This window comes from Dreissena polymorpha, chromosome 5 (assembly GCF_020536995.1).
Source record: "Dreissena polymorpha isolate Duluth1 chromosome 5, UMN_Dpol_1.0, whole genome shotgun sequence".
Classification (NCBI taxonomy): Eukaryota; Metazoa; Mollusca; class Bivalvia; order Myida; family Dreissenidae; genus Dreissena; species Dreissena polymorpha.
In genome coordinates, this window is record NC_068359.1 from 7,950,387 (window position 1) to 7,978,062 (window position 27,676).

The following is a 27,676-nucleotide window of genomic DNA, read 5'->3' on the forward strand; positions in this document are numbered from 1 at the left end:
ATCTCATGACATCAAAACATGTATAGGCTGACAAATTGTACCAAATGAAAGTGAATCATAAGACCTCGACATCGAATGTTAAACGATTGTAATATCTTTTTCGTACATGCGCAGAGCAAGCGGCCCTGTTTTTCACGGATGAGATCGATATGACTTACCTTTAAGCAAACAGCGCAGAGCCTGATGAGACGCCGCATCATGCGGCGTCTCATCTGGGTCTACGCTGTTTGCCTAGCATTATCATGTATGATTGTTATTATTACTTTTATCATTGCAACTAAAACTATTATTATTGCTATTCTTATTATTACTAGTATTATTACTTTTTATATTCATTGATAATAACCATCGTTATTGCTATATTTGGCTTATCTTAAAGAATATTGTTGCTATTACCGAATCATCATCAAATCTTAAAGGACGACCGAGAAAATAACACATACATGCTTTGCACTCGCGGGCCTGAACGAACAACGGCGTCTGGTAATGGAGAAAAAACACGCATAAAAAACTCGAAATTCTCTGATTCTCAGACAGACGTATTGCTCCGGGGTGTATGCACGCATGGTTTCATTTCGCGAACACCGAATTTGATGGAATTGCGTGGCGTTGTTGATCGAAAAATCGCATACGGCCAGATATCTTATGGATTTCTTCACTTAGCTAATGCAGTATGTATGAACTGTTTTTTTTTAAAGGTATTTGTTCACGTGTTTGTATTCGCTTAAAATAAGTCCTTTATATTACTCTGAATCAACTATAAAGTCATAATTTTCGATACAAATAAATGAGATGCAAGGAGACACAAATCAATTAATACCAAGATATGATACATTTACCCATGAAAAGCAACAACAATCGCTAAAAAGTATTTTACCAATATTAAGCGCAATTGCTTATGACGTCATTATTAATAGCTTATTCATTCCCGCTAAAAATGCACATTTTTAGCGATGTAATTTCTGTTTTTTTTTAATGGGGACGTAGAAGTACGATAAACAGAAAAACAGCTTACTACACTCGGCGTTTTTTTTATTCCAAGCATCACCTAATATATTACACAGCGATAGTAACCCGTTATTATGAATTCATCGAAGCACAAAAAACCGGATTGGAAGTCATAAAAGCTCATTTGGAAAATGATGAATCGTACAAACACGGAATTTTTCTGCCCCCGGTACGGTGGCATATAGCAGTCGCACTGTCCGTCCGTCTGTCTGTCTGTCCGTCACACTTTTGCGTTTAGGTTTCGAAAATGCTCATAACTTCTACGTCGCTTCAGATGTAACCTTTATATTGGGTATGCATGTGTATATGGACAATACAAGGCCTTTACAATTTTTGACCCCTGTGACCTTGAACTTAGGGTCGGCGTTTAGGTTTCGAAATCTGCGTTTAGGTTTCGAAAAATGCTCATAATTTATATCAAAGCGTTTTTCCGGGGCATATGTAATCCTATGGAGACAGCTCTTGTTTCATATATGTGTTGTGTTTGTTGTTTTTTCCATCCGAAGAGATTTATAACGTCTAACAAACTAAATAAGAATAAAAACAATTCATTATCATCCCGATTTAAACCAACACTAAAAAACTTTGGTACAAACATGGAACCAGGACAGAATGTTGTTATATACGAACACAACTGCGGATTGTTTTGCATTGTTTTAGCCCTTGTCACATATCACTCACTGTCTTGCTTCTACGCGTTTTCAGTCATCAAACCACTTCCGGAAGACGGCACGGTAGTCTTCTGCACATGACAGCAGTAGGCACCGACAGATTGCGCTCCCGTACACTTTACCGCGAGTCAAACCTGCTTCCCGAAAGTTCATCATTAAGTTGTGCACCGTCCGTCGATACATGCATGAATCTCTACGTACGTGTGGACTCGGAGGTCTTTTGTATGTATCTTTATAAATATAAACGATGAGCATATGTTCAAGAAGTTAAAATGCCCATTATTTCTTTTACCTTCAATGCATGTGTGTATAATTGGTCACAACAATGATACAGCGATGTATGAATTTATTTAATAGACCTAGCGCAAGGTCCTTACAATGACAACATTGGTAAAAAGGAAATATTTTGGGTTAAAGGAAGGGGAATATTTAACAAATACTAACCGCTTAAAAACACAACAAGCTGCAAACAATATTTAAAAGCGTGTTATTCGCACAGATTCGTTAAACACAAAGAGCAACAACCAACACGTCAAGTTGGCGTCTCCTAAATAGGCGACTTCGGCTCACTCGGGATGTTTCTGGGTGTTTTTGCGACGATATGGGATGTTTCTGGGTGTTTTTGCGACGATATGGGATGTTTCTGGGTGTTTTTTGCGACGATATGGGATGTTTCTGGGTGTTTTTGCGACGATATGGGATGTTTCTGGGTGTTTTCGGGAAAATGTTGGACCATTTCGTGGGTGATCGCAACCCTTCTGCAACCGTCTCGTACCTCCGGGACCTGATCGGAATCTTTGATTTCCGCATTCAACGTTTATGCTAAACGATGTAAAATATGGAAACCGAATGTTTAATTACAAAGGGTAACCGAATGTTTAATTACAAAGGGTAACCGAATGTTTAATTACAAAGGGTAACCGAATGTTTAATTACAAAGGGTATCGGATGTTTAATTACAAAGGGTAACCGAATGTTTAATTACAAAGGGTAACCGAATGTTTAATTACAAAGGGTATCGGATGTTTAATTACAAAGGGTATCGGATGTTTAATTACAAAGGGTATCGGATGTTTAATTACAAAGGGTAACCGAATGTTTAATTACAAAGGGTAACCGAATGTTTAATTACAAAGGGTAACCGAATGTTTAATTACAAAGGGTATCGGAATGTTTAATTACAAAGGGTAACCGAATGTTTAATTACAAAGGGTAACCGAATGTTTAATTACAAAGGGTAACCGAATGTTTAATTACAAAGGGTAACCGAATGTTTAATTACAAAGGGTATCGGAATGTTTAATTACAAAGGGTAACCGAATGTTTAATTACAAAGGGTAACCGAATGTTTAATTACAAAGGGTAACCGAATGTTTAATTACAAAGGGTAACCGAATGTTTAATTACAAAGGGTAACCGAATGTTTAATTACAAAGGGTATCGGAATGTTTAATTACAAAGGGTAACCGAATGTTTAATTACAAAGGGTAACCGAATGTTTAATTACAAAGGGTAACCGAATGTTTAATTACAAAGGGTAACCGAATGTTTAATTACAAAGGGTAACCGAATGTTTAATTACAAAGGGTAACGGAATGTTCGATTAATCCTCGGTTATCCGTCGGAAGCAACCTCCGCGCAGATATGTTACTGGTTAATACCCTGCCACCTCCGCGCAGATATGTTACTGGTTAATACCCTGCCGTTATAACCAACCACGTGATGATAGCCGAGCCACGTGGTACAATAATTGTCCCGTTGTTATTTGTATTTTTTATTGTGAACCTAAACTATTACATGTACACTATTTTCAAAATATATAAGAAAATGGTGCTTCTTTTTATAATACAATTCTTATAGGGGCCGTTTAAAAGATTTTGCATGTATTGAAGCATTTCATTAAATGATTTATATTGATAAATTTAAACATTTGACATAAAAATCTCCAGTAAAAAACAAGAATACAATTTTAAAACAATAAAAAAAAAGTAACCCTCAACAGAGCTCGAGTCCTGGAGTAAAAAGTCTCCAGCCTAGACCACTCGAGCATCCATGCCCATGCAGAGCTCCAGATAAGGATTTAGTCAAAAGGGTATATTACCCCCTGATATTATTGTTAAAGCGTATTTTACTCCTTTGTTTCATCCGTAAAGGATACTTGGGAATATTGAGGGGTATTTTCTATTTACACAGATAACTGATATATTACATGGCGTGTTTAATCTTGAAATATTATTATTGGTTATTTATATAAATAGATGCAAAGGAAAGAAGTTAAAATGATGATATGAACAGACTTTCTTTAAAATACTAAATCCATAAAAAATACGTACCAAGACTTTTATTGCGTAATGTTACGTACCTGGCTGATTTTTAATGCGTTTTTTAAATTTGTCAATGCGTAAATACGCAGGTACGCATCTTATCTGGAGCTCTGTGCCCATGCATAGCGCGGATGTATTTTTTACCTATATAAGCAATCCTCGTAGTTTCCCACAATAAAACTACAACAACAGAACTTTCCAAATTATTCAATCGTTTCGCGTCGCACGACGCTTTATAATTTTCAGGTTTTCAAATCGTCAAAAGATGCATATAATGGATATTTAAGAGCATGGTAAATGGTCAGTATTACTATTTCATCAAAAATATCATTACAAAAACGAAACTTTATGAATCTGAAACAGCTTTTTTAAATTTTACCAAAACGTTAAACGGCCCCTTTAACATAAAATGTCTTCAGATCTGGCAGGATTTTCTTATGATGGCTAATATTGTATGTTATAGCATGGAACACAAAACCTTCGTGGAAATTGCTTCGGAAGTTATTGAACCCCTCGCGATTAATTCGGAAAGCATACGGCAAGGAATCTGAATGTTTTATCAACTTCTGGCGGATCAGGCATCCGGAAATGTCACAGGAAGATCCATCTCCGGGCGCATCAGACATGATCCGGAAATGTCACAGGAAGATCCATCTCCGGGCGCATCAGGCATGTTCCGGAAATGTCACAGGAAGATCCATCTCCGGGCGCATCAGGCATGATTCGGAAATGTCACAGGGAGATCCACCTCCGGGTGCATCAGGCATGATCCGGAAATGTTACAGGGAGATCCACCTCCGGGTGCATCAGGCATGATCCGGAAATGTCACAGGGAGATCCACCTCCGGGTGCATCAGGCATGATCCGGAAATGTCACAGGAAAATCCACCTCCAGGAAGTTATGCCGATCGTTTGACGAACATGTGGAATAGTAGCTGCGGTCAACTTTTGTCAACAAAAGGAACGCTGAACTTACGATGAAATCACCGACCTCATAAAGACGCCGTCTGTTTACGGATAGGTTACTTAGTGACACAATCGCAATAAATTGAAAGAGGCAGTGGTATTTATCTCATAACAATATGAAACGTATTTTATACAAAATCTGGACATCCGTGATTGGATGAGGTGAAAACTGCTCACCAAAATAAGCCTTTTTATCGGCGTTCCGTGCGCAAAACATTTGGGGTGTAGCAGACGGAAAAAATAGCATAAATGGCGTTCTACTGACAAATATGCTTACTAACAACTGCAGTAAATTTGCTTCGAAAACGCAAAATGTTTCTTGCACATGTGCAGTTTCACATGAATAAACATATTTTGATATTGTTGGATATTTTTGGTACATTTGTTTTGTAAACGTGCGTGTCAAGAAATTGCATTAATCAACGACCGGACTGTCAATATAAAGTAAGAAAGATTTTCTGGGTCTCGATTGTGTTTGGTTCGACGAAGCAAACGTGTTCATGTATTTAAACTTTATTTGGAACTCTTACTTTTTCTCCGTTATGAATGTTTTAACATAAACGGTGTATGTATTATTACTAGGGGTGGAAGCGAATAACAAAAACGGTTTTCGAATATTCGGTCATTAAAGTATTCGAATATTCGATTGCCCGATATTCAAATTTCAATTTATGTGAACAAAACCTGAAATTTTATAATATTTTAATATTACAAAAGCTGGTTCAAACATATGAAAACATGGCCTCCTTAAATATGTATCGTCTTTTCATGAAACATACGCAGGCTAGGTGTCAAAATGGATCGTTGATGGCCCTACTGCTGTCTTAACGTGTTGACTACTTAGGGCACGGACTCTAGATTACAATCATAACATAACATAACATAACATTTATTAGGCATAAAACAGCATATTGCAAATTTATAGCCTATACAGGTATGTGTTTGTGAGAAAGCAAAGACATGGTACATGTATTTGAGAAGTACAACACAAAACGATGAATACGAATAGTTAGGTAAAACAAAAGAGAAAAAAAAGACATGTCAAAATAATTCAAAGAATAGAATCAATAATAATACAATGATAATTGCTTTATCCAAATATATATACATTAGGCAAATGGAAACAATAATCATAGTTAATACGGTTAACTTATTATTACATCTGTTCTAATAAACATACTAAATTGAAGGCATATATTTTATATTACGTTATATTTGACCTTAGTTTTTGGGCAAAATAAACATATTTTGATAGGTTATTTAATACCTTTGTTGATTTTGATGACATTAGAATTTCGAATTTGTTCAATGTTGGCCAATGACGAAAGTACGGTTTTAGGTATTGTTGTCTAATTCCGTTATATAGGGGGCATACTAATAAAAAGTGGAATTCGCTTTCTATAGCATTCATATTACAGTAAATACACTTCCTATTTTCTTTTGGTATGTTTTCATGACGACCTTTTTCTATCGCTAGATTATGTGCAGAGATTCTGAATTGTGTAAGTGATATTCTAAATTTATTGTTATTAATACATTTTAAATATTTTTCCGTTTCAAAGTCATATTTGAAATATCGGTATGCAGCCAGTCTATTTGAGTTATTTATATTTGTGAACCAAGTCTGTTTATATATATCCAAAATTCGGTTTGTTATTATTTTTAGGTCGTACTCGTTTGGGATATGCGTATTTTGTTGTATCCATATAGAAGCTAATCCTATGTGTTCGAGAAGTTCTTTAATCTGATAAGCCCAGTTCCTACCGGCATATGTATTATTACTTTCAGCATCGCTCTTAAGCAAATTATAAATAGATTTTGTCAGTAGGTTGTTGTTCGGATCAATGATTTTTAACCAGTATTTAACTAATGTCAATTGTCGTTTTACATACATTGGGTGTCTACCTAATTCCCCGTAAAGTCCGTCTAGATTTGTGGATTTTCTGACTTTTAGTATCTTACGTAGGAATTTACAATGTATGCGTTCGATATCTTTTCCTTCATGAAAGCCCCATGTTTCGGCCGCGTAATTTAATTTGGACCCAACTAGACTGTCAAACAGTCTACATTTTTCGTCTATGTTTAATTCAAGTTGATTAAATACTGTAAACAAATTGTGTAATGCGAATTGTGAATGTTGAGCGATATGTTTTTGCGTACGGTTCCAGTCTCCGTTTTTGTAAAGATTTACCCCCAGATATTTAAATGAATCGACAATATCTAATATTGTGTTATTTAATGAAAAATTATATCGTGTATGTCTACCTTTTTCAAAAATCATTATTTTGGTCTTTTTTGTATTAACTGTTAATTTCCACTCGCTGCAGTAATTTTCTAAATCTTTAAGTAGCGATTGTAGTGCGTTAGGCGAGTGAGCGAATATGACCGCGTCATCAGCGAAAAGAAGTATGAATAATTTAGTATTCTCAAGAGTGAAAAGGTCATCCATATTATCATTAAAACTTGAAACTATATCATTTATGAAAAATAAAAATAATAACGTTGAGCTTTGGTCGCCTTGTTTTGCCCCAATATTCGACTCAAATAGAGATGTATATGTTCTTTCATGCCGGACACATGCTTTGACAGAGTTATACATGCTCCGTATGGCGTTTACGAATTTTGTGCTTATGTTTTCATTAATAAGTTTTTGGAATATAAAGGTTCGGTCTAATTTATCGAAACATTTTTCGAAATCTACGAAGGCACAATATAGCTTTTTCCGTTGGCTAAGTGTTTTTTGTATAACAGTTTGCAATACGAATATGCAGTCTACTGTAGACTTTCCTTTCTGAAAGCCGAATTGGTTTTGTATCAAGTTTTTATGTTTAGTTGACCAGTTTGTCAATCGATTTAGAAGTACTGTTGAATAAATTTTTGCCAGAATATTAATAAGGGTGATACCTCTATAGTTTTTTGCATCCTCTGTATCCCCTCCCTTGAATATAGGTATAATAATTCCTTCACCCCAGGATTTTGGATATTCACCATTTTTATACATTCTGTTAAAAAGTGCTAATATAAATGATGATAATTCCGGTATAGTATTTTTATATATTTCTGCGCATATCTTGTCGATACCGCTGCTTTTGTTATTTTTTTGTTCGTGGATAGCAATTGTAACCTCTTCTAGCGAAATGTCCTTATCTAAGTCTGGATCTGATCTTGAGGGATTATTTTCGCGCGTGCTATTTTCGGTATTACTCCTATTGTCAGAGTATAATTGTTTAAAGTGTTCATAGAGTGCCGTTGTGTTTAAATTGGTTGGGCTGTTGTCTTTCTTTAAATACTGTTTTTTAATTGTTTTCCAGAATTCTCGTGGCTTATGTTTACTAAGATTTGTGAGATTATTTTTTTCTGTATGCATGAATTTTTGCTTAAATCGGCGTTTAGTGCGTATATATTTATTTTTCGATTTAATAAATAATTTTCGGTTATGTTCATTGGATCGGTCCTTTAGAAATGTATTCCTATGTTTATTAAATTCCGCTCTGGAAATATAACATTCCTTGTTAAACCATGGTTTTTTATTGTAGTGAATTTTATTATGTTTTTTATTATTTATTTCGTTTTTTCCAAACACCTCTATTGCACTCTGTTTTAAAATATTTATAAAGTCGTTTGCTACCTCGTCAATGTCGCGCTCGTTTAAAATGGACAGTTCGAGTGAACACAATTGCGCTTTGTATTGCGATAAGACATTCTTAAACGGGTCTATTTTTAAGTCGTCCCATTTTATTTTGTAATCATATGAGGCTTCGGATTTGCTGCCTTTCTCGTCGGCAGCGTGTCTTGACGCGAGACTAAAGAGTATGCCCGAGTGGTCAGATAGCTCATTTGGTTGAAGTATTTTAAAGTTGCTTATAAGAAAAATATCTTTTGGTTCTAAAAGTAGATAATCCACCAGGCTGCTACCCCTATGTGAATAATCAATATACACTCCGTGCTCAGGGCTTTTCATCAGGAAATTTGTAAGAGGCCCTAGCCTTTTAAATTGGGAATTTCATGCGCGATAACTGCTTATTTTGGGAAGACCGTGTTTTTAAAAGTTTTTGAAACAGGGTCCGTATTTACCAAACAATTCTTTGACTTAAGTCTAAGAATAAAGAAAATTCTTTAAATTAAAATATTCAATAATTTCTTTAATTGTGAGTCAAACTCTGCAGTAAACATCTCTATCTATATTATTCTTCATATAGAATATTTTGTTAATGACATAATCACCAGTGGCGGCCTGTATATATTCAAACACTGAACACATATTTCTTGGTTCAAAGTCTATTCTTTATTGTAAGCCGATTCTAAGAATCGGTTGGTGAATACGGGCCAGGGGTGAATACGGGCCAGGGGTGAATACGGGCCAGGGGTGAATACGGGCCAGGGTGAATACGGGCCAGGGGTGAATACGGGCCCAGGGTCTTTGTCATTGTGCAGAAGTATTAAAAGACACATATTGGTGCATTCTTAATCATATCAGAGCTAATTGATTTCTTTGGGAGATGCCCAATATGTCTAAGTAAAAAAAAACTGATGCTCAACAGAGTGCGTTTTCCTTATTTTCCTGGCGGACCATCGTGCTATAATGTAATACTTTGGGACATTAACCTTATTTTATTGGCGTAACATTAGCTTCTTTTAATATAATACTTTCGGACATATACCATATTTCACTGGCGTACAATTATGCCATACTTTGGGACATTAAACACATTCTTATTTGATTTCTTTTCGCTATTGCTTGTTATATTAAATATTATGCAAACGTTTACAAATGTGAAAAATAATAATTCATTTATTAAATTCCAGGCGTGTTTTAACAGCTTATAACAGAAATCATTTTTTATGCCCCCGGATCGATAGATCGGGGGTATATTGTTTTTGGCCTGTCTGTCTGTTATTCTGTCCCAAAACTTTGAGGTTACAGTAAAGTTTTGCAATAACTTTTGAAATATTGAACATAGCAACATGATATTTGGCATGCACGTGTATCTCATGGAGATGCACATTTTGAGTGGTGAAAGGTCAAGGTCATCCTTCAAGGTCAAAGGTCAAACATTTAATATATAAAAATTTTGCAATAACTTTTGAAATATTGAACATAGCAACTTGATATTTGGCATGCATGTGTATCTCATGGAGCTGCACATTTTGAGTGGTGAAAGGTCAAGGTCATCCTTCAAGGTCAAAGGTCGAACATTTAAAACTTTAATATAGTAAAGTTTTGCAATAACGTTTGGAATGTTGAACATAGCAACTTGATATTTGGCATGCATGTGTATATCATGGAGCTGCACATTTTGAGTGGTCAAAGGTCAAGTTCATCCTTTAAGGTCAAAGGTAAAAAAATCGTTGCATTAGGGAGCATTGTGTTTCTGACAAACACTTCTCTTGTTTTTTCATTTTATTGAATGAAAAATTGCATTGAAATTTTGATATATTTACGAACATGAATACATTTCAATACGGTAATAGCTATATTGTACAGTTATTTTTTATTACGGTCTACTTTTATTTGTTTGAAAATGACATTCAAGTATACAGGTAAACTGCAAAGTTCTGTCACAACAAATTTGTTTATGCCTTGAACATTTCTAGTTTTGGTGGAAAAGTTATCATATTGCAAAGAACATGTAACAAATGGATAAAAACATTTTAATAACATACGCATAGACAAAGGTTACACTATTTTTATATATGTTGACAACTTGACTCTCCTCAATATATACGCGTTCATCAAATACATTGATTAACTTGGCCCTATTAATTTCATGCAACATTATACAAGCATCGTGTTTGCATAAGTGAATACATGTATTCATCATGTAATAGCTCATTTAAATTAGCTTATGACTTGTAGTGCTTATAAAAGGCATCACAAAAATGTAGGTATTTAAACTAGGCCCATATAATATAAACGATGCGTTCGCTAAATATTTTATAAATCTTTTGATACGTACAGGACTGGTACACTTATCATCTCACGAGATGTAAACTAATTCAAATGAGCACAAATTATTTATTCCATGAACGAACTCACTCATGGAGTTATAATGTATTTATTTAAACGTCGCGGCGGATGAAAATATCTTTTGAAAAGTGAAAACTTTTCAGCGCAATCATTCCTAAATAGACGCATTCAACAACCTAATGCTCAATGAAATCAGTGTTGAAATGTTAATTTTGGTTCAACTTTGAAAACAAGTATTCAAGTTCATGATTATAAAATAGTACGATAAAAATGGAGTCATATATTTCAGTATAATAAACAACAGTTAAAACAATAATAAAGTTAATGATCAAAGTATAAGCACCCCACTTGTTAACCGAACCAGATAGACTGTAGTATAGGCATGACAGCATTTGTGCTAAAACATATTTGCTCAATGAATTCACACAGACACACAATTTCACTAAAGCTAGCCTTATTTAAAAAGGTACACTTTGGGTTATATAAATGTGTGTAATTAAGTACAAGTCTGGAACACTGGTGGTCAGCGTGTGGCTATGATATTAATAAGTGAAAACATCATTTTGAATGATAAATAATCATATTATCACGAAAAATCAACTTTTCTTTAAAAAAAATCACTATCATATATATATATATATATAAAAAAAAAAATATATATATATATATATATATATATATATATATATATATATATATATATATATATATATATATATATATATATATATAACAAGATATATGCATTCCCAGAAAGGAAATTCATTTCTGCGTTGAATAAGACCGGGTTTATGGAAATCGCTGCTCAATTGATAAAGTAATGGCTGTTCAAAGCGATGCACTCTCTGTTCGAGTGATTTCGAGTTGAATACCTTTTTTATACAACATGTATATATTTATTTGATAATAGTGAAAAAAAAAGTTTCAGAAAGGTTGATTTTTCGTTATAATACGATTATTTATCATTCAAAATGATGTTTTCACTAATTAATATCATAGCCACACGTTACCCACCTGTGGTCTGGAATGGTAGAAAATCCCGTAGGACTATATGTATTTAGTTTCTTGTCACGCAACATTTTCTTATTTTTAATCAGTCTTGCCATAATAGTATATCAAATTGCTGGGTTACCGCGTCTGACATGACGTCGTAGGGTACATTTCCACGCGAATATTCCCGTCGTCGTCGACCGACTCGATCTGTATGGAAGGGACATTTTTTAACGGCGTCCGACTGGAAGCCAACGTGGCGTACAAATCATCCCCATCGACCGTTCGCACGGAAATTTCGTACGCATTTTGGCGTTTCCTGCGGTAGTAAACAAATCCAATTATCAACACGCATACGACTGTCACCGTCACTATGAACGCTACGGCCAGGTAGTAGTACCGTGTCGCTTCTTCCGGTGATACCGCCGCTTCGTCTGGGTTAAGTGCAGGTCGCGGGTTCAGTCCCACGTTGTACGTCGCGTCCAGTACGGTGACGTTTTTGCCGTCATACGTAGTCGATGACGCGTTCAATTCGCCGGAAGTCCCATTGCTAGTCATTCTTTCGTCATTTTCGTGTAAAATTTTCACTAGTGTCGGCGTCGGCAGGATCTCGAAAGAAGGCAGCAGCCCATTAGAGGATGACGTCACCGGAAACAGGGGCTCATCGATGACTACGTTTGCCACCTTTGAGCGATCGACAGAATCACCCGATAAAATAGTGTTTAAACTATCTGTATAAGTTTCTCTTTTTAAGTTCTCACTCGCAACTGTACTATATTGTTGTGAAGATACAAGGATTCCGATTGAATGTGTTATTTCCGTGGAAGATAAATAAATACCTGATTTGCTCTTATTGATCTCTTCGTTGGCAGATGGGGTAACAAATATTCCCCCAGTTGATACAATTGAGTAAGAAAAATCCGTTGAAATGAAATTATTTTCCACACTTCGCGATTTTATTCCTACGCTATCCACGGGTGCATCTGATAAACGTGTATTTGTACTACATAGCACAGCATCGCTCTCCGAGCAGGTGCTGAAATACCTAGGAATATCAGCTATGTGCGTTCCAATCGAAGCAGTCGGAATGGCAGTTGGTAATCTCGGCCCTTCAAATCCAATCGTGTTTAATGCATTTTCTCGCACTGTTGAATCATGCGGAAAAATGTTGGGCGAGTAATCAGTTGGTATACTTGCCCCGCTGCTAGAGGCATCTCTGTCGCTTTCGGTTAATCGAAATGCTTGGCCAGTCGGAGTTGATTCGCCGATTTCTGCATTACCCCTTGTGACAACACCGCTTATAGTATTACGTGCGTCCGTTGGCGTAAACAATGTCTCGTTAGACGTTATTGTTACGGATGGAGACCGCGCGGTCGATGAATACGCATATAGATTGTCGGGGTTTTCACTAGAACAATCATTTCCCATTAAGAAAAAACGTGTAATTGTCACTTTTTCGTTTGTTTGACGATAGCGACAATGTCCAATCAAGCTTACATTTATAACTAAGTTCTTAGAATTCCAAATGTCGCAGTCACACCAGATTGGGTTATAATCAACATTCATTTCACGCAGCGAATATGGCGCGTCTTCAGTAAACACATTGTCGATGTTTGTCAGCCGATTATCAGCTAAATTTAAACTGACTAATCTGTGTGTGTTTTTCATTAATCCATCCGGAATTTCATTAAACACGTTTGACGAAAGATCGACCGTCTCTACTTGCGTCAAATCACTAAATAACTGTGAATCGATACTGAATATCTTGTTATTTTGTAACCGCAGTTCTCTTAAATTGTTGAGTTTCGAGAACGCAGCGCGATCAATTGAGTAAATATTGTTATTATTCAAGACCAGCTTTCTTAACATCGGAAGCTCAGAGAAAAGTCCGACTGGTATTACCTTTAGACTGTTAAAACTCACGTCAATTTCTTCCACTGACACGCGCAGTGTGTCGAATAATCCGCTGTCAAGTTCGCGAATGGAATTATGCGAGACGTCTAATCTCTTCAATTTCGCCATTGACACAATGTCGTCTTGATTTAAACTCGTTAATCCGGTGTCCTTTAGAATTAACTCTTCCAAATTGTGCAAAAACGAAAAAGCATTTTTTGGTACAACACCCACGCGGGTGCCAGCAAGGTCTAACGTATTTAGATTGCGCAACCCTTGAAATAAGTCGTGCGGCAAACCGGCAATGTGGTGTATTTCAAGATTTCGCAGCGCGTGAAGATTGTCAAAGAGTCCACTCGGCAGTTTGTTCACTCCTCTGATGACTATCGATTGAAGTGAGGACTGTAGATACGAATGAGAGAACACGTTTTCAGAAATGTCGGTAATTTGAGAAAGAACGAGTTCCAGACGCGCCAAAGTCTCCAAATTTTTAAACAATACGTTAGGCACATGTGTCAATGATGGACTTTCAATCTTGAACGCCTTCAGATTTCTAGCGAGTGGCACGAACACTTCCTCGGGTATCTCCATCGCAAAACGTATTGTCATGCTGAGATTCCTTATTTCCAATCGCTCAAACATGTTTGGTGACATTTGATCTTGTAATATTATTACTTCTAACACTTTCAGTGCCCGTAGATCATTCAATGCCCCGTCCGTAAAATATCGTGCCTCTAGCCCAAATATTTTTTCAGTATTTTCGAGTCCGACCAGCGATTCGCGTGACAAACGTTCAAAGACATTCCCGCTAAAATTCATGCTCTTCCATATAAAGCATCTGGATAATGTCCTTGGCTGAATGGCTGTCATGTGGTTCCTTGACAGATTTACTGTGTGGAGGTGTCTGTACTCGAGTTTACACAGCCTGTCCAACGTGTCAGCGCCGATCAAATTGTCGGACAAGTCTAAAGTTGCGGTTTGCTTCGGTATCGACTCGGGTACGGCTCCGAGTTTTGGAGTCACCTTTGAGCAGTCAATGCGCAGCTTGTTGTCCTTAACGATAGAATGTAACATTTACTGTGAACGTGTATGTATTATATTATGACAGTTATTATATAAATATTACATGTCTGACAGGGTGACAGTCAACTTGAGGAAATACTGTCAACCGAGGCGAAGTATTTTTCCGAAAGTGGACAAATTTACTGTCACACTGTCAGACATGTAATATTTATTTTAATATATCGAAAAAATATTCAAACATAAACAATTTATATGAACCATGAACAATTTTAATATTCAATAATTCTATTTAATTACAGCAATGATTGACATATTTGGTCGTCTGTTAACAACGGAAATTCAAAACTGCGTACTGCGCGAATGGGACAGTATAATTTTTTACCATTACGCACGTGATTGCTACCGGTAATTTAGCGGGTGACAGTATTTTTTGAGCGGGCGACAGTATTTTTGGACAGTAATTTTTTCCCGCTGGGTCTGACAGTATATCTATGTTACGATGGCCTATGGGAGTTTAGCATTGTGAGTAAAAGTGAGGTATAGTAATGGAAAATATTGCTTGAGAGATATGTAACATGCATTATCAGTAGTTAAACACGATGACGTTACTTTATAATACCTGTCAAACGAAGAAATTAAATAGGTGATCGCATTCTATTACATGACAATTTAGTTTGCATATAGTTGTTATAGGGTTAATGAACAACTGTCATCACTAAGCATACTTTCAATGGTCGGCAAGTGCATTGTCTAGAGTTCTAGTTTCGTCTATTTGTCTTAATTCCACGAACGATCTAGTAAAATGGACGTGCAATGGTTCACAAAACTGCGACAATATTTTCCTCTCCTTAGCGTTTTGCGGATAATCTAATGTATCTCTGAGCATATCCATATTTTTTACGTTAACGTCAGGCGGATGAGCATATCCATATTTTTTACGTTAACGTCAGGCGGATGAGCATATCCATATTTTTTACGTTAACGTCAGGCGGATGAGCATATCCATATTTTTTACGTTAACGTCAGGCGGAAAACATAAAAAGCTCATTAAGCTCATTAACCTCATACGGCGAGCATACGCATGGAGACTTGTTCACGTCACACGGGTCCGAAGCGGCAAAGGGGATCATCACCATCATCATCACTAATACCACCAGCACCAGATAGTTGGCGCCTCGCAATGGTATCCACGCAGTCATCTTACTCATTGTACAGTGGGTTCAGGATCTGGAATACAGATGGTCAAGAATTTAATGGATACTATGAGTATCGCTCGGGGAAATCCTGTTTACATGTATCTCTGAACTGCCGACAGTTGTGTGGCTTGTGAAGTTGTTTTTTATTACTGAGTAACCGTCATCACCAATGAAGTGTCCGTTTTGCTACTCAAACTGCAAAGTTGGACATCTGCAACATTGGTACAACAAAGTCCAAAAGTTATGGCGATTGGATAAAGCAAAATGCTTCAGCAATTTACAACACAAAGAAAGAGGCCGTTATGAATATGGTGTCCCCTATCCAACGGGATGTTATGGGTTCGATCCCCACTGTGGGCAGATTATTGATCTCTCCCCCAAAGACAACCAGTATTAGTTCTACCTAGTTAAAACCTTTTTATTTTAGCTCAATTGCCTCTAAAGCCTAAGGCTTATTTGAAACGCTCTCAAGTCCTGGGACTAGAACCAGTACTTAGTGGCTTAGGGTAAAATCTAAAGAGCGCTCCCACAGTGGAGATCGAATCCGTGGCTTCCCGAGGCGGACACCATATCCACAACACCACGGCGACCGTTCTAACTATAAAAAGAACTCTAATGGTTATTTTGGCTTAGGATGCTATGGAGCTTAAATAAATCAGAATACACTTGTTACTTAAATAAAGTATGGCACACACAAGGAAACAGCATATGAACAAGGTGTACAAGAAGAAAGCACATATCAAGAAACATATAGTTCATCAGAGGTATTCTATTTAACATACTTTCTTGAAGATATTTTACTATACCCAATACATATAGTCTTGGCAAGTGTAAAGACAGATTTAAATAAATTCACATATCTGAACCTCAATCTGTGAAAACGGGGTTTAATGCATTTTCGTCCAGTGTTGTCCCTGATTAGCCTGCGTAGACAGACACTTTACGCACATGCATTGAGGGCAGTTTTGTTCCAAGCTCATCTACTATTTGTTTTATTCTCAACTGTCTATCATTATCACAACAAGAAGAAGATTCTTCAACATTGATGCTACAACCACAGGTGGTCAGTGTGTGGGCATGATACTAATTAGTGAAAACATCAGTTTGAATGATACATAATCCTATTATATATATTTGATATTGAACATTTTTTATTAGAAAAGTAGATTTTTCGTTATTATATGATTATTTATCATTCAAGCTGATGTTTTCACTAATTAATATCAAAGCCACACGCTAACCACGTGTGACTACAACAAGGAAATAATGTTTTTTTTCACGGTCAATATCATATTGACAATACCGATTAATTAAAAATAATTTGAAGTCAAGATAAATTCTGAAAATGATATTCTTGTTCTCAAACTAGCATGATTCTAAGAGTTATAAACATATATTTATATTAATCTGCTTACAAAAACTCACATGAATTTACCGATATTCATTTAATATTTTATTCAAATCAGTACCGACGAACATACATTTCTATAAGCAAGTAAAGCATTTATGGTATTAAACATTACTTACTCATGCATTATAACCATATGCCTGATTTTACAGTCAGAGTCACTGATTCTCGTCGTTTCAAACATTTCACGAGATGATTAAACATATACCATGAATAAACACTGAAAATCTCTTTTTAAAGGTGACCAATCTGCAAAAGCTGGAAAGCTAAGGTTTAAAAAAATCGAGATGTTCAACAAAGTTTATGTGTATGTATGGGGAAATGGGAGGGGGGGGAGGGTGGGGGGGGAAGGATGGGGGGGGAAGAGGGAAGGGGGTTAACGGCAGCATATATGACGTTGCCCTATATAGACTATGGAAATAATTTGATACATGGCGTCAAGAAGACCCTCTCGTGTTACTATGCTATAGCACTAGTTGTTTGCAGACAACCAATCCAGACATGATCGACTTCCTTTGAGCGTCTTTAACTGTTGCCTTAATTTAAATCATAGTACTTCACTTAAACAGTTCAATGTTGTGTCTGTGTCTCGACATTTTGTTCTTCTACATGTATTACTTTTCAGCCGTCGGACACGACATAATTTATTGGGCTCAAGGAATTATCTAATAAATTTTCTCGATAATAAAATGAATCTACTAACGAACAAATTCATATGAAACTAGCAAATACAATATATAGAGTTGCAGCTTTAAAAGCATATAGACGAGAATTATTTCTCTTTTAATACTGTCAACACATGGTTCAATTTGACATTTTCTGAAAACATACCAAAGTTCATGTACACAATGGAATACAGAATAGCAACAACTAAGGGGGTTGGTCTTTAAAAAATCGACAAAGTCGAACACTTAAGTTTGAAAAACATCGCAAAGCATGTGTGTGCAAACTGTGATTGCATGGGAAATAGCATCAAATATTTTAAAACTATTGAAATAAACACTTAGAGCAATGTATTGGAACTTCGTGAACTTACATAATTATACGTTGCAACAATCAAGATTTCAAGCGGCTATTTCCGAGAAGTTACAGTGCCTGTGAAAAGCAAGTTTGAACAAGAGATGTGTTTGTCAGAAACACAATACCCTCTATTGCGCCGCTTTGAAGCCATAAATTTTACCTTTGACCTTGAACGATAACCTTGACCTTTAGCCATTCAAAATGTGCAGCTCCGTGAGATACACATGCATGCCAAATATCAAGTTGCTATCCTCAATATTCAAAAAGTTATGACCAAACTTTAACGAAGGTTAAAGTTTTAGGAACGAAAAATACAATGATATTTGACCTTTGACCTTAAAGGATGACCTTGACTTTTCACCACTCAAAATGTGCAGCTCCATGAGATACACATGCGTGCTAAATATGAAGTTGCTATCTTCAATATTGCAAAAGTTATAAAAGTTTAACCAAGGTTAAAGTTTTGTGACACACACATACAATGACTGACTGACACAATGAATGCATTATGCATTGACCAGACAGACAGACAGACAGGCCAAAAACAATATACCCCCGATCTTTCGATCTGGGGGCATAAAAACAACATTTAACAGTATCTTAATTTATTACTATATTATAATATATCTTAATAAAGTGCATTATCTCTATTTTATTGTAGTTCAGTGTATTTGAGCACACTGTAAATGAGTCAGTGGCCGCCAATGCACCCCCCCCCTCAAAAAAAGAGAAAGTTCGCATTGACGTAATGGATAAGGTGTCCGCCTAGCGGTCGGGAGGTCACGGGTTCGATCCCCACTCGGGGAGCGTTCTCTAAATCTTCCCCCAATGACACCAAGTACTTCTCATAGACTCAGGAAACGGACTCGAGAGCGTTTCTATAAGCTTGAGGCTTTCGATGCAATCGAGCTTAAATAAATAGTTTTAAACTAAACTAAACAAAAAACAACAACAAACAACAACATCAAAACACGTATACTGGGTTTATCGTAATAATCAGTCAGTTTGTTCATCTAATGAACATTAAACTAATATATAGTTTGTTGATGAACATTTCGCACTGAAGTAAAACAATAACTAAACAAGAAGGCCAAAGACGTTTACCTGAGGCACACATAAACTTGAATTTTAAAGCTATATAAAGGAAAACTGCCGCCTCAAGTTTCATGAAGATTAGACAAAAAAATGTGACTTCTATATCGTTCAACACACGTTAAAATTTAAGTTGGCCTAGTTTTTTACCCCACATGACCCAGTTTCCAAGTCGGTTCACCGTTGATATATCATTGGGAAAATGTTCTTACAAAGTGAATCGTCAATGAATTTTCAAGTAAGAAACCTTAATATAAAATGTGGTCATTTGCTTACGACAATGAATCAATTGCAAAATAAGGAGGCTAAAAAGTAGTAAACAAGACGCACAGGTATACAACAAAACAACGAACACAGCTGGGGTTTTGTAAAGCATGGGGGAGGGTTCAACCGGTTTTAAGAATCTCCGATTCTCGCACTTGGTCCGTTAATTGTGTGATTTAGCAAAGCACGAGGATTACATCCGATGATCAACTTGAAAAAAAAAAAACCACTCAAGAAGAGCTGAACAGTTATCTTCTCTTTTTAAAATTTTTAATGTATGTGTTAATGACTATCATTCTCATGATTTCTGTTAACATGTTTTACAAATGTGTTTAAAAGTCGCTTAATTGTGAAAAAATGTTTTGATTACATGATTACAATGATTCTTATTCCCATTAAGAAAGTATTTATAGAACAAGAAACCAATAAAAAGGGACGATACGGTGAGAAAGCGACATGATGCCGATGACAACGTATGTTCTTATTATTTCTTACTACTGAATTCAGCATGTACTGAGTATGGTAGTTTGATATTTTTTATTTAAACCAAAAGTAGCTCAATATATCTCTAGATGCCACATATATAATATATGTGGCATCTAGAGAGACATTGAGCTACTTTTGGTTTAAATAATAAATATCAAACTAATATATGGGGCATCTAGAGAGATATTGAGCTACTTTTGGTTTTAATAAAAAATATCAAACTACCATACATGCTGAATTCAGTAATAAGAAATAATAAGACCATACAGTATCACGTGTTCAGTTTTGCATTTTGTTTATCGCAGAATTATTTCATGATTTGACATGTGTCGTTGGGATTACTTTCAGCCTGTCAAACAAAGCTTGTGAAATAATGACAACATATAAGGAACGAATGGTTTCATACGTAAGCAAAGACATTGTACAAGTGTACCCACCGCGAAGTATTAAGACCTAAAATATTTAAAATCAAATTTTAGAAAAGTAACTGTTTAAATTCTCCCGGCAAGAAAACATGCAGCATGTCACAAAACGCTTGCTAAGCAGGAAAGTTTCTACCGCTCGTGTAAAATGCGGATTCTTTTGTGTGAATAAGTTAATTACTCAAAAATGTTGACATATTAAGAGTATGTAGATCTATGAAAAAGTATTACTGGTAGCATATATAAACCTTTCTATGTATAACCTTCTTTGGTGCGAGTAATAGAAAACGTACACGCTCACGTTTCAGCGATAAATTTGTAGTCAGAATCAAGGGAGGAAACGACGACAAGAAGTTATAGTTAATATTCAAGTCATCTCCCTGTTTTACAACGTAATGTTGGGGTGTCGGCTATTTTATTATTTCGCTCTGCTGTTATTATGGTTTAAAACTCGTAATGGAACATATTTTCCTACAAAATGAATTGTATGATTCATTGATGTAATTGTGCTTAATTGTACTATATAATATATTGCTTTGAATATGTGCTGTTAAAATATCGTTTTGATATTGCATACTGTGCAGATACTTTCTGAAAACTGTTAAGGCAAAGATGTACTCCTAAAACATCAATTATATACGGATGATCTCAAACTTAATAAGGTGGCCTCATTTTTTAACAAACAGTAGAGGATCATCATACTATTGTGCACTATTTCCAAAGATACACCCCTGACCTTTTCGTTTCAAACAATACAAATTGTTTTATGCTATTTACATAAGAAGTCTATATAAATCCTGTGACCCTTTAGTTTTGACTCCTGGCTCATGATTTGAAGAGGAAAACTATCAAATGTTACATGCCAAATATCAAAACCCTGGCCCTTGCGGTTCCAACGATTTTTTTAAGTTTATCGATATTACAAGTCTTTGAAGATAATTTTGAAGGTCGCCGTGCGTAGTAGATAGGGTGTCCACCTAGCGACCAGGAGGTCGTGGGTTTTGATCCCCACTGTTGAGGTGTCTTTTTGATCTCCCCGAGAGACACGTACGTTCCTTCGTTGAGAACTAAAATCTCAATATCGGCCTGAACGGTCCAACTAAAATCAGGCTGAATATTGTAAAATATAATAAGCAAAGCCTGCATAAACATAGTTCCTTCGTAGAGAACTAAGATATCAATATCGGCCTGAACAGTCCAACTAAATTCAGGCTGAATATTGGAAAATAATAATAAGCAAGGCATGCATAAACATAGTTCTGCGTAGAGAACTAAAATATCAATATCGGCCTGAACGGTCCAACTAAACTCAGGCTGAATATTGGAAAATAATAATAAGCAAGGCCTGCATAAAAATAGTTCTGCGTAGAGAACTATAACATCCATATCAGCCTGAACGGTATAACTAAAATCAGGCTGAATAATGGAAAATATAAAAGCAAGGCCTGCATAAACATAGTTCTGCGTAGAGAACTATAATATTGTTCTGCGTAGAGAACTATAATAACAATATCAGCCTGAACGGTATAAGCAAAATCAGGCCAAATATTGAAAAATAAATAAGCAAGGCCTGCATAAACATAGTTCTGCGTAGAGAACTATAATAACAATATCAGCCTGAACGGTATAAGCAAAATCAGGCCAAATATTGAAAAATGAATAAGCAAGGCCTTCATAAACATAGTTCCTGCGTAGAGAACTATAACAACAATATCAGCCTGAACGGTATAAGCAAAATCAGGCCGAATATTGAAAAATATAATCAAGGCCTGCATAAAAATAGTTCCTTCGTAGAGAACTATAACATCAATATCAGTCTAAACTGAAAAAATTTTAATCAGGCATATACATACTTACTTCGGAGAGAACTAAACCATTAGTATCAGCCTGAGCTGATAACTATAATCGGACATAACATTAAAAATGTATAAGTATGACATATAAAACTAAAAAACTGAAGATCACTAGATAAAACACAATGTTCTGAAGAGTGAAGTCTTCCTGTTTCTAGCCGTAATTGTTCGTTCTGGTCCTTCGTGGTTTAATGTAGTGTTCGATAGGAAGGGCTGAAAACGTGCCTTATCGTCCCATTGTAGTACTTGTACAGGAAGTGCCAGCCAGCGGACAGGTCCTCTGTATTGGGGTGTTGAGAGGTAGGCAGGTTAATGTAGTGTTCAAAGGAAGGGCTGGGAACGTGCCTTATCGCCCCTTTGTAGTACTTGTACAGGAAGTGCCAGCCAGCGGACAGGTCCTTTGTATTGCGGTGTTGAGAGGTAGGCATGGCCTGAAATGATAACTAACAGCGTGCATATATTATAAAACCAGCAGCATACAGAACAGATGATTAAAATGATTTAAACTTGGTATAATCTTGAAAATATAATGACAGATATTAAAAATTACATTAATATTGCTAAAGAGATTATAAATAATTGTCTCCAAAATCCTATTGTAAAATATACTGTGAGTCGAAAACATAATCAAATGTTAAGAAGAGCCGCTTTTTTATAATTCATACAGTATATAACCCACGAGTTCAAGATTGTGAATATGATTCACATTGTTCATGACTTAAGTACATAAAGACACATACCGGTAAATGATGGTATATTAAATAGCGAGCATGGCTTTTAGTGACAATAACACTAGAGTGTGTTTTAGATAGATACAAATACATATGTCTTGCTTATAATGAGCACAAATGTTATACGTACACAAATACTTGAAACCTGAAACTTGCTTATTTGATGAAACACCTATGTATATAATTATATAAATCAAAATGTGTTTACAAAACATATACCTGTACATAAAATTGATATAAAAAAATAAAATTGATAGATATTACACTTATGAAGCATTAATGAAAGTATAATAATGGAAAATAGTTTGATAAATAAAAATGTAGAAAGAAACTTCAGCAAGTTTTTGGCATCATAAAGACACGCTTTTTCATTAACTGAAGGATACGTGAAAGGATATTTCTGTTCTCTGGCTCGGGCTGGGGGATTCTGCAGCTACCGGTCACCTTTACGGACACTCCTTGGGTATAACCTTATGTGAACTATTGTGACTACAAGTCACAAATAGACTGACCAGATGTGACTACAAGACAAAACTTGAAGGTTAAAATTACATTGTGACTATAAGACACACCACACCACATACAAATAAGATATATATATTATATATATATATATATGAATATGAAGCTTTTAAGAATATTAAAATTACTTATAGTTTTTAGTAGTTACAGACTTAACAAGGATATGTTAATGAAAATATTACAACCAAATAATTGCCATAAAGAAAACATGAACAACAATAGCACAACAAAACACATCACAAGAATTTTAAAATACACACGTTGACCATATAAATGAGGTATGGTAATATAGACTAAAATGAAAGGGTGTTTCATTGTTTATTTCATAAAAACGTGAAGACATCTGTTAATGTGACAGTGGGAAACCCAGCTAAACTGACAATACAAATGTGTCGTAAATATTCATAAAGTATAAGCCCAGGCTGAACTTTAAATTAAATAAGACAATAATAAATATACAAGATATATATAGCTGACCCGAATTGATCATCATTCTTAAAAAGGCAGAAAAAATAATAATTTAAACAGCCAGAACTTAAAGTCAGGCACAAATGTTAACACGATATTTGAATACTTATCTGAACTGAATCAGTATGACTGAGACAGGGCAGCGACAACTGTGTAGCTGATCAGCATAAAAAAGTGACTGGCGATATGCGCTAATTACAGTCGATCGGGTAGTTCCGGATCTAGGGTAATTCCGAATCAACTCTATGATTTAATTAAAATATTAGTCTAAAAGATATTGACATATCAATTTAACTGTGATTTTGGAAAATGTGATCAATTTCAAGCAATAACAAAGTTTTGCTTCTTATTTTAACGGTGTTTTCATTGAAAATCACGCGTTGGTAACTATCACGGTCGTGTCATTTTACCGTCGCACCGTCTATCTATAACACGCGTCAACAATTAAAAGACGATTTAGAAGCACATTTCCTTGGTAAATGCTTGTACGTTTGGTATGAATTTGTTTATTTATTTTTTTTTTATAAATTTCTTTGAGTGATTTTAGTTTATGTTAATGATTTATGGCAATAAAAGCATGGAGATTGCACCTCGTGTACATGTCAATTGCGGATCAGCTGATTGGGGAAAATCTCAAAACAGTTGTTTATTGTTTAAATACTGTGTTTGTAATATTTTAAAGCTCTAGCTACCTCAAACGTTTTTGTATATATATATATATATATATATATATATATATATATATATATATATATATATATATATATATATATATATGAAATGAAAAGTGCCTAGTTTCTCATAAATTTGATATATTGTTTCATTGGAATTATTTAATAATAATACTATTTTGTGACTTCAATGTCGAGAAATACAGAGAATAACATTCAATTGTGTTTATTCTGTCTGTCTGTCTGTCTGTCTGCTCCAAAACTTGAACCTTGCTCATAAAATGAAACTTTATTGACCTGGTTCTCCAAACTTTACATATTCATGCATCTGATTGAGATCTATTATGCAAACCAGTTATGAGGCATTAGGTCTTAGTCACAAGGTCAAACTAACACATACAGTAAGCATTTGTTTCATGCATCTTGGTTTGTTTTTATGTTTATGTGTGTAGTAATAAGTTATAATATTTAAAGGTATAATAGCGGAGTAATAAAAAACCAGCGTGGTGCTAAAAACTGTACTATAGAAAAATATATGGATTAATAAATAATGGTAAGATGTAGTGCTGGAAGGAGATTGGAAATATTTTAAATATTTATCCTATTTTTCATGTGTATTCATGCTGTGATTTTGCATTTCAGATAGTTGTCAAGTTGGACTGATGGGTCCTCAAAAGCACGAGTGCTCTGCACAGTCATTGGCAAAGAGGCTGAAGCGGATACTTTTATATATTTTTACATTATTGTGATCCTTTTATTGTTAAATGTTGTCATAATATGTTATTTACCAAAAAAATTAACTTGATATCTAATATTGTTTTCCATTTCTTTACCATTTTTATCCCAGAGGTACTGGTTTATGTTTGTGGTTTTTTTGGATACTTTTATTACATTATTTTTACATGATTGTGATCCTATTATTGTTACATGTTATCATACTATGTTATTTACCAAGAAAGTAACTTGATATCTAGTATTGTTTATCATTTCTTCAGCAAATTTATTCCAGAGGTACTGGTTTATGTTATAATTTTTATGGATGCTTTTATATATTTTTACATTATTGTGATCCTATTATTAGCAAATGCATTCGAGAGGTACTAGTACTTGTTTATGTTCAGTTGTCATTTTTATGCCCGCGGATCGAATGATCGGGGCATATTGTTTTTGGCCTGTCTGCCTATCTGTCATTCTGTCCCAAAACTTACACCTTAGTTAAAGTTTTGTGATAACTTTTGCAATATTTAAGATAGAAACTTGGAGCTGCACATTTTGAGTGATCGAAAGGTCAAGGTCATCGTTCAAGGTCAAAGGTTAAAAATAACAAATCCACAGGAAGTAATAAGCTTTAAAGGGAGAAAGGTATCTTGAGTTTATCAATAAATTGCTTGTTTTGAGTATTTGTGTTTGTTTTATATAACCAATAATACAGAGGAATCCATTTCAAATCAAACATAAATACTTTCCAACAGCTTTATTCGTCTTGTGTACAGACACACACCCTATAATGTTTTTAAATTGTCAGATAGTTATTAAACTGAAACAAACGAACCTATCAGGTGTTTATTTAATACATGCATCATTTGTTGTGACAGTCAAAATAAATGTTGACAGTAAAAATAAGTTTTGAGATGCTCCCTGACCTACATCTTCCAAATAATCCGAGTGGTCCGAAATTACCGCACTCGATTCAGAACTAGCCGACTTTATGCAAGTGAATACGTTCAAATTGGCATCAGAAATGTATTGGTAAGTATTAATAAATTAATATGGCCTGAAAGATGAAATATTTTGCCTCAACAATCCACGTATTTTGAAAGCAATTGCTTTCTTTTAAAAATATTAACACCATTATTTACGCTAGTGATCCGGAACTACCGGACCGACTGTACGCTGTGGGCGCCGCCATCTTGGAAACCTTTCACGGTAGACTGCGTATACGTCGCAAAGTTTTCTGCACACGGCACTGATAGTAATAAGCATGTGTACTCGTTCAACTGCCCTTTAAATTTAGTATCACACGGGATAAAATATTATATACGTCCAAAGCTAGATTATGGAGCCCAGATCTATGCATGCGCAAAGCCAAATGCCCTAAAAATGGTTGATGCCATTCAACACAAGGCCCTAAGGATAGCTCTGAGAGCCCTAAACTGTACACCGGAAGCACTGCTTGAAGAGGAGGCCGGTATGTTACCTCTTGACTTGCGCAGAAAACAACAGTCCCTTAACTTCTGGGCCAGGGCTAAGTCTAGGCATGGTTCAAACCCCGTTAACAAACTTGTCGGGACTGGCACCTTCATCAAGGGGAAAATACTTAAGCGTAAGCATGTCGCCCTACAATTTGGTGCGAGTATTAGGACCCTTGTTGAAGATGCCGGCCTCGACAAGGTACCTGTAGCAGACCTGAGGCCCTCCAGGGCCCCCCCCTGGACGCTTGGACCCATTGATGTTGACCTATCACTCTCTAATAAAATAATGAAAACTGACTTGCCACATCTCATCAAGTCAGAAGCTCTCTCCCTTATAGATAATATGTATGCTGAGCATCTAAAAATCTACACTGACGGCTCCAAGTGCCCTAACTCTGGTTTGGTAGCCAACTCTTTTGTAATTCCCTCAAAAAATATTACCAAAACGCACAGGCTCAGCTACAATCTCTCTATTTTTACAGCAGAACTTTTGGCAATTAAATACTCT

General features: G+C 35.6%; 2 protein-coding genes and 1 long non-coding RNA gene across 7 annotated transcripts; 2 read left to right on the plus strand and 1 right to left on the minus strand.

The window, feature by feature from the left end:
* Window positions 1-418: 418 nt before the first annotated feature.
* LOC127831011 (uncharacterized) lies at window positions 419-5,480 on the plus strand. The gene is made up of 3 exons (XM_052355985.1): window positions 419-671; window positions 1,714-1,901; window positions 4,467-5,480. Exons 1-3 carry the CDS (start codon window positions 667-669, stop codon window positions 4,817-4,819), a joined length of 546 nt encoding a protein of 181 aa, XP_052211945.1. The 5' UTR covers window positions 419-666; the 3' UTR covers window positions 4,820-5,480.
* A 6,195-nt stretch (window positions 5,481-11,675) lies between these two features.
* Window positions 11,676-26,999, minus strand: LOC127881465 (uncharacterized). Of its 5 annotated transcripts, XM_052429367.1 has the most exons (4): window positions 23,692-24,339; window positions 20,747-23,015; window positions 15,905-16,070; window positions 11,676-14,873 (listed from the first exon to the last, which is right to left on the minus strand). In XM_052429367.1, the coding sequence occupies exons 3-4, from the start codon at window positions 16,049-16,051 to the stop codon at window positions 12,066-12,068; spliced, it is 2,955 nt and encodes a 984-aa protein (XP_052285327.1). In that variant the 5' UTR covers window positions 16,052-16,070; window positions 20,747-23,015; window positions 23,692-24,339; the 3' UTR covers window positions 11,676-12,065. The 5 variants fall into 5 exon arrangements, with proteins under 5 accessions (XP_052285327.1, XP_052285329.1, XP_052285325.1 ...); XM_052429369.1 differs by lacking the exons at window positions 20,747-23,015; window positions 23,692-24,339 and adding an exon at window positions 26,836-26,999; XM_052429365.1 differs by having other exon boundaries at window positions 20,747-24,339.
* LOC127881466 (uncharacterized) lies at window positions 24,704-26,374 on the plus strand. The gene is made up of 2 exons (XR_008050051.1): window positions 24,704-24,799; window positions 25,619-26,374. It is a non-coding gene; the product is annotated as an uncharacterized LOC127881466 (long non-coding RNA).
* Window positions 27,000-27,676: the final 677 nt, after the last annotated feature.

Coding starts and splice junctions, on each gene's coding strand:
- LOC127881465 (XM_052429369.1), bottom strand. CDS start 16,051: ATGAGTAAGATGACTGCGTGGATACCATTGCGAGGCGCCAACTATCTG. Junction 14,874..15,904: donor GCGTATGCTCGCCGTATGAG/GTTAATGAGCTT, acceptor TCTATCGTTAAG/GACAACAAGCTGCGCATTGA.
- LOC127831011 (XM_052355985.1), top strand. Junction 1,902..4,466: donor TGTGGACTCGGAGGTCTTTT/GTATGTATCTTT, acceptor TGTATGTTATAG/CATGGAACACAAAACCTTCG.